Source organism: Prionailurus viverrinus, chromosome C2 (genome assembly GCF_022837055.1).
Source record: "Prionailurus viverrinus isolate Anna chromosome C2, UM_Priviv_1.0, whole genome shotgun sequence".
NCBI lineage: Eukaryota > Metazoa > Chordata > Mammalia > Carnivora > Felidae > Prionailurus > Prionailurus viverrinus.
In genome coordinates, this window is record NC_062569.1 from 91560428 (window position 1) to 91568021 (window position 7594).

The following is a 7594-nucleotide window of genomic DNA, read 5'->3' on the forward strand; positions in this document are numbered from 1 at the left end:
AGTTTGGGGCAAGAAGAAAAGATTAAGGGTAGAAAAAAGTCCCAGTCTGTTTTCCCCTAAGTCAAAAACGCAACTAGTCTTTGAGCCTCTGCTGTGTGCCAGGTGCCTGTGTAAGGGCTTCTGTTTTTTCTCTTTCATCCTACAATTGCTCTTTGAGGTGGATAACTGTCACTAGGACAGAGGTGAGAGAATCAAGACTTAGGAGAATTTACTTTGCCCCAAGGTCACAACTCATAGACACTGTCCAGTGGTGGGACAGAGCCCTGCAGGTTGTGTCTGGGAGAAAGTAGCAGGCATAGTAGAGGTGTTCTGTACCAGGAACTCTCAGAACTGGACTTAACAGCCACAGCTGGACCAGCTTTTTGTTGGACCATTCTTTCTGACTCTGTCATCAGCACCCTTAAAAGAACTAAATCAGGTATGAAGTTGCTTTTAGGTTGCGTATTTTGGTAATGTAGACCCTCTCAGCCCAAACTTCTTTCCCCTTCTGTGGTGCTAAAATTCTGTATATGACCTGACAAAACAACAGAAGTTAAAAATATATATGCGAGTGATTGATTTTGAGTTTAATAGCGTAATGGGTAAACTTAGAAACATGTTTCCATTGAACAAACTCAATTGTAGAAGGTATTGATTGACACAGAGAAGGAAAGGCTTTGGAATGAAGAAGTCTGCCTTAGAAAGCAGTGCCATCCATGGACATGAATTTAACACAGCTGACTTCCTAAAGGAGTATCATCCCGAGGAGTATCTAAAGTTAGATCACCTTTTAATGTATGTTGTTGAGTATGTTCTTACTTCATCATTATGACCACTCTATGTTGTTTTTCAAAGTGTTCTTACACTTTGATTTGGAATGGATCTGATGATTCTTTGTACTTGAATGTGGTCTGTCAGGCCATGGGTGAGTGCCTTGCACATAGTAGACTATTCAATAAATACTAAATGACTGAAGGAATATGGATCTATGTGATATTAGTAAAGAGTACGGTACAAAAGAAAACTCAAAGGAATTTTATGCTGCTGTGTGAAACTAGGAATTAACTCTTAGACTTAGTGTCTCAACATGTGTTTTATATGTGGTTACCTTTCAGGAGGGCATAATTTGACATGAAGTTTACAAAAGTAGACATTGTCACAGCAGTTCATTATATAAAAACAGACCTATGCCTTCTGAGAAAAGTTATGGGTGTACTGTTTGTATATACCAAAAATAGCTTATCAGTCTCTTCTGATACAGTCTAAGGTTAAGAAAAAAAAAAAACAAAACTTTTTTCCAGTTACATCCAACTTACATGGAAGCTGATGGTCGAAATAGAGATTTTTTTTTCATTTTTACTATTGTATGTATTGCTCAGATTGTACTGGTCAGGTATTTTTTCTGAAAACAGAATCTTAAAATATAACTAGTTCCTGCAGACTACACTGTCATCTATAGTACAAAATGACTTAGTTTACAAATTTATTAAAGCTAGGGTAGATCATCATTGCCCCTATTTCATTTACCAATTTGAACAAGTGTTTTTCTCATTCTACAATCAATATATGGTCATTTGTCATCTTGAATGTTTATGCAGAGAATAAAATTACTCTCTAAATTCCTTTATACCCATTTAACCTGAAGAAGCCAGTGAAAAACCGCAATATGGATCATTGCCTTCTCTAAACCACTTGGGCCCAGCATTATTTAGAATGATGGGTGAGGAGAACGTAGAAACCCAGAAGACCAGAGTGGTGGGGAAAGGACAGCATAAGGTTTGAGAGAGATGTGGGCAGGCTGGTGTGTAAACTACCATGTAAAGAGTGTAGAATATTCCAAGATTAAGTTGTGATTATGAGAAGAATCCTCCAGAAGTCAACAGTGATTGTGGTTTAGGGATAGACCCAGTTTTTAGATTAACACCAGTTGAGGATTTTGGTGCCCCCTTTCCCTTTAAAAAAGGTCTGTGTTTAGATAAATTTTAGGCCACTCCATATTTAGCCCAACTATTTATATATATTTAAATTGCTAGTGGTCTTAAAAAGTGTACAGAGTTCTTGATTTTTGAGGACTGGATTTGGTTAATTGGAGCTGGCGTGAAGGGAGTCAGTCAAGACATTCCTTAATGTAGGAATCACTCCCAGTCCTGACATAGAACTCAAAAAGCAGTATTTTAATTAAAAAATGACCTATTTGTGGCATTTCTATTTAGAATATCTGCAGACTTTACTGAGGGGCAAGGGAAATAAACCTTTAAACCATTGAGACCTTGAGTTCTAAAACTTTTATGGAAATCTAAAGAAATCGAATTGATTTCTGCAGAGAGGGAAAATTCCAAATTACCTGAAGAAGATTAAGGGCAGCAAAAATAGAAATTATGAAAAACAGACTGTGTGAGGAACTTTGCTTGAGAGCAGCAAATACAAAGCTCTAATTACAGTTTCTGCCCCTTTGGATTTACCTGTATCAGTATTCTCTACTCCTACAAACCACACTCTGATGCTCCCCTCCTCCCAAACTATGAAATTCTTAGGCCTAATTCATAAGGACTACGATATCAGGACTACATGTTAATATTAGAACATGACTAATAAAAAGGTTTAACTAGTTACAGTCCTAGCTTTAATTTTCTTTACAAGTTCCTGATGTTATTTGTAAACAAAAAATTCCAGGCATCAAGAAATGATTTTAATTGTGGAAATTTCTTCAAATTCTGAGAAAATATTAAAAATTATTTCTGGATATTCCTACCAACACATTCTTTTAAATTTCTTTTTTTAAACTCTACCCCTAGGGGCGGCGCCTGGGTGGCTCAGTCGGTTAAGCGTCCGACTTCGGCTCAGGTCATGATCTCGCAGTCCGTGAGTTCGAGCCCCGCGTCGGGCCCTGTGCTGACAGCTCGGAGCCTGTAGCCTGTTTCAGATTCTGTGTCTCCCTCTCTCTGCCCCTACCCTGTTCATGCTCTGTCTCTGTCTCAAAAATCAATAAACGTTAAAAAAAAAAAAAATTAAACTCTACCCCTAACCTAGGGCTTGAACTCACCACCCTGAGATCAAGAGTGGCATGCTCTACTCAGTGAGCCAGCCAAGTTCCCCCCATCCCCCTCATTGTTATTTCTAGTGGGTTATTAAAATCTACTCCAGCACCAACAACCCATCCTAGCCCTCATGTCAGATTTACTTGTCTAATTTTCACTTTCTTTACTCTCCTAGTGCATAGAACAGTTACTGGAAAAATAAGAATTTCAATTCTTTGGAACAAAGCCTACAGTTTGTTCTCTATAGCGCTTTTAAATTTTTTGATGAGTCAATAAAAATGAAAAGTCTCAACAGATGCAGAACTTGAGTGTTTCTAAGCTTCCAGTAAAAATCACACTAATCCAGGCTAATAGGAAAGGAAAGGGAGGAGGAAGAGTTTAATCACAACTGAACTTTAAGATATTATATAAAAAGGGAACACAAGTTCTCTTTTTAAGATGTTATGAAGAGGAAGGTCCACATTAATAAATAGCTAGGAAGAATCCTAATTTAATGTAATAAATAGATGTTCCAATTCACTTAAAAGATGGTCCTATTCCCAGCACCTTGTTATCCTTATACAATTAACCTGCGCAAGCTAAGACTAAAGTTTTTGTTCAATTCCTGTCCAAATTCCAAACTAAGTCGTAGGGTCTTAAAGTAATGAGGTTTTTACTATGTTCGGTTATTATACGTGATCTAATTATGTCATTGTGCCTTATTTAAAGGCTAGACTTTCAATGATCCCTAATACAAGATAGAAGCCTGTTTGCAAATGCATAACTGTTGACTGACAAAAACATCATTAAGAGATACTTGCGCCTCGGGGCGCCTGCCTAAGTTGGTAGAGCAAGCCACTCTTGATCTCCCCTGTCTCCAATTCAAGGTTCAAGCCTAACGATGGGCATAGAGTTTGCTTTTAAAAAAAAAAAAAAAAAAAAAAAAAAAAGGATAACTTGCCTCTAGACTTCAGCTTTGCCAGAGGGAAAAACCTTGTAAAGAAAACAGTGCCTCTCTTGAGCACTCTTTACTAAGAGATTACAGGTAAGCAGAAACTCAACAGGCTTCAATCTTTTGGTACACCTTTTTCTTTCTTTCTTTGTTTTTTGTAAGTATACACCCAACATGGGGCCTGAACTCAGGAACCAGAGATCAAGAGTCGCATGCCCTACTGATTGTGCCAGCCACGTATCCCAGTACACCTATTCTTGTTTAAAGATAGTAACTTAACATCTGAAACGCATATATCGTTTACATAACGCTCTCTCACACTTTCAAGGCCATTAAACTTTTGACCCTCTAAAGCCAATTACGAGTTAACCTTATACATTTCTTAACCACGTTCTACGAATCTGTCATTTTCGGTCTCAAGCACCTGTACAGAGCTCACCTGTTTTCTTATAAAGTTTAAGGCATTAGGAAGTGCTAAAACAAACGTCTGCTCGTTCCCCCCCGCACAATGTCATGCTAAGTACTGGCCTTTGGAGGCCCACAACATATACTCTATCCTTCCCCAAACGTTTCGGCAAAACTTTTAAACCAGAAGCTTTATAATCTGGACATAAATTCGGCTAAGCTGCCCTTGCCTATTTTCAGCTTTACGTACACGCCACTAGGCTCTATACCACACGAGTAGAGAGGAGCAGAACCGACGCCACCCGAAAAGCAGAAACTTGGCCAGTCACCGGCGTCGGGGGGGGGGGGGGGGGGGGAGAGGGTCGACGTTGGCTATGTGCCAAATGTGGGCTTAACTTTTCCGCTAAGGGAATCGGAAAATTCAGTCCTTCCTCATGACACGGTTTCCAAAATGAAATGAATGTTGTTTGTAATATTCGCTGCTACCCACGCTAGTCAGTCAGGTCTGGGAGAAACCCCGCTCACCTCCTCACTCGCCAAAAGTAGTCAAAGGTATGCGAGTGGCAACCGCGGCGAAAAAGACCGGAAGGAAACGCCGGCGTCTCCTTTTGCGCAAGTGCAGGCAGACCTCTCCTATTGGTCACCGCGGCTGGAGATTGGTGTGCACATGCGCTCTGTTGACCTGCCAGCTGGGTGTGATTGAGGCGGCGGTGCACAACAGTGTTTATTCGCGGACTGTATAGCCAACCGTCAGGGTCGCAAGTAGTGGTGCCTACGCAGGTTTTCTTTTTACTTTCTGAAATCTCTTGTTTAAGCCGTTGATTCATTCATGCTTATTTAAATATCGAAAGTCTGTCTGCCTGGTAGGCTTGCTCAGTGTTCTCAAACATTGTGGAATTGAGGGAGGGGCTGTGAAAAAGTGTAGATCACCCACGCCTCTCGTTGCTTTGCATGGCTTTATACGTTCGCAAAATACCCAACGCTAATACCTTACTTGCTGACGACGCATAGCACTCTTTTAATAGTATTTCTCAAGTATTTGTTTACAAAGGAAGGAAAAGGGGACGTGGCCCAAGCCGTGCTGCTGTATCATTGTATATAGTAGTTTAAAGACCGTCCAGAAATTAAAATCATTACACGCTGGTGTATTTTTGAATCTCATATTTTTATCTTCATTTTGCTGGGCAGAAAGTCGGAATATTGGGCTGCCTCGTTCAGGGCCGGACGCTTACCCAACCTACTTGGAGCTTCAGAACCATGGCGACAAAGGAGGCAGGAGATGGTGAAGCAGAGTCGAGCCTTCCCTCAGCCAATGGGAGGAAGCAAATGTCTGAAAAACCAAACTATGCTCTTAAATTTACTCTCGTGGGACATACGGAAGCAGTATCATCAGTTAAATTTAGCCCTAATGGAGAATGGCTAGCAAGTTCTTCTGCTGATAAAGTAATTATAATTTGGGGAGCCTATGATGGAAAGTATGAGAAAACACTTTATGGTCACAGTCTGGAAATATCAGATGTTGCCTGGTCATCAGATTCCAGTTGGCTTGTTTCTGCCTCAGATGATAAAACGCTAAAGATTTGGGATGTGAGATCTGGAAAATGTCTGAAAACGCTAAAGGGGCACAGTAATTACGTTTTTTGCTGTAATTTCAACCCACCATCTAATCTCATCATTTCAGGATCTTTTGATGAGAGTGTGAAGATATGGGAGGTGAAAACAGGAAAGTGCCTCAAGACTTTGTCTGCTCATTCTGACCCAGTTTCTGCTGTTCATTTTAATTGTAGCGGGTCCTTGATAGTATCAGGTAGCTATGATGGTATCTGTAGAATTTGGGATACTGCATCAGGTCAGTGTTTAAAAACACTTATTGATGATGATAACCCTCCTGTCTCTTTTGTAACATTTTCTCCAAATGGCAAATATATTCTAATTGCAACCTTGGACAATACTCTTAAACTGTGGGATTATAGCAGAGGCAGATGCCTGAAAACGTACACTGGCCATAAGAATGAGAAATACTGCATATTTGCCAACTTTTCAGTTACTGGTGGAAAGTGGATTGTATCTGGTTCAGAAGATAATCTGGTTTACATCTGGAATCTTCAGACTAAAGAGATTGTACAGAAATTACAAGGTCATACAGATGTTGTAATCTCAGCAGCTTGTCACCCTACAGAAAATATCATTGCATCAGCAGCATTAGGAAATGACAAAACAATTAAACTGTGGATGAGTAACTACTAAACCCTTTAGAAATCAAGTAGTAGAGCCAAGCTGGAAAAAAAAAGTTATTTAAAAAGATGGTTTCCCCTTAATTTTGGCATAGTTTTGTATTTCTTTTTAACATTGTCTTACAAGATTTCAGACCTATAATCTAAATTTGTAAAGCAAGACGACTGGAAAAACAAGTCTAGAACCTAGGGCTTCTGACTTTTAATCTGTTATTAATCTCTTATGTCTCTTCCTGAACAGATTCCCATTCTGTTCCTCCCAGTGAGTATTTTAGAGAATCAGTGTACTTGAGAAATATTTAGAAGTAAGGTTCACAAGATAGGATGACTATTAAGTGAGGAGAGCAAGGGAGTTTGGAATAACTCCAGTGTTTCTGATTTGGCAGGTCAGATAGATGAATAAGAGCATAAGCCTGGGATAGTGGTGGATTGGAGATGTATGATGGATGCTACTCACACACTTTAAGTGATAGCCTATGTGATGGGGCGTGAAATGGTTCCATGGAATCGAGTCTATAAATTGGGAAAAATAAGTCATGGTTAGGTTTGCTCTGAGAGTAAGAATTTTAAGTTTTTATCAAGATAAAAACTAAAAATAAACCAAAACATTATGTCATTTTACTGAAGAACCTCTCACTACTTTATGTGCCCTCGTGTTTATCAAGCAAGCTAAATGTCTGAATGAGGTGAGGCTATATTCTCTTACACTATGTGTCTGACCTAACTCCTACCTGTGCTTCAAACATGGTTCAGAAATCACCACTTTGTGGACCATCACTGCCTGCCTGACTCCAATCACAGCTGACAGCTGAGTTAGGTTTTCTTGTTCCTTCCTATAGCTTCTGTTATAAAGTTCAGAATATATCTTTTACCAATTTGTATTGTAATGGTTTCACAGGCCATGTTTCCAGTAAATTATGAACTCTGTCAAGTATGTTTTTATTCATTTTTGTATTCTCAGTATTTATAAGGGACTAATGATGAATGACAATGTATTATACCACCAT

At 39.4% G+C, this 7594-nt stretch overlaps 1 protein-coding gene across 4 annotated transcripts; it reads left to right on the forward strand.

The window, feature by feature from the left end:
- Positions 1-4896: 4896 nt before the first annotated feature.
- WDR5B (WD repeat domain 5B) lies at positions 4897-7208 on the forward strand. Of its 4 annotated transcripts, none has more exons than XM_047874185.1 (2): positions 4897-5216; positions 5542-7208. In XM_047874185.1, exon 2 carries the CDS (start codon positions 5611-5613, stop codon positions 6598-6600), a length of 990 nt encoding a protein of 329 aa, XP_047730141.1. In that variant the 5' UTR covers positions 4897-5216; positions 5542-5610; the 3' UTR covers positions 6601-7208. The 4 variants fall into 4 exon arrangements, with proteins under 4 accessions (XP_047730141.1, XP_047730140.1, XP_047730143.1 ...); XM_047874184.1 differs by having other exon boundaries at positions 4897-5133; XM_047874187.1 differs by having other exon boundaries at positions 5043-5121.
- Positions 7209-7594: the final 386 nt, after the last annotated feature.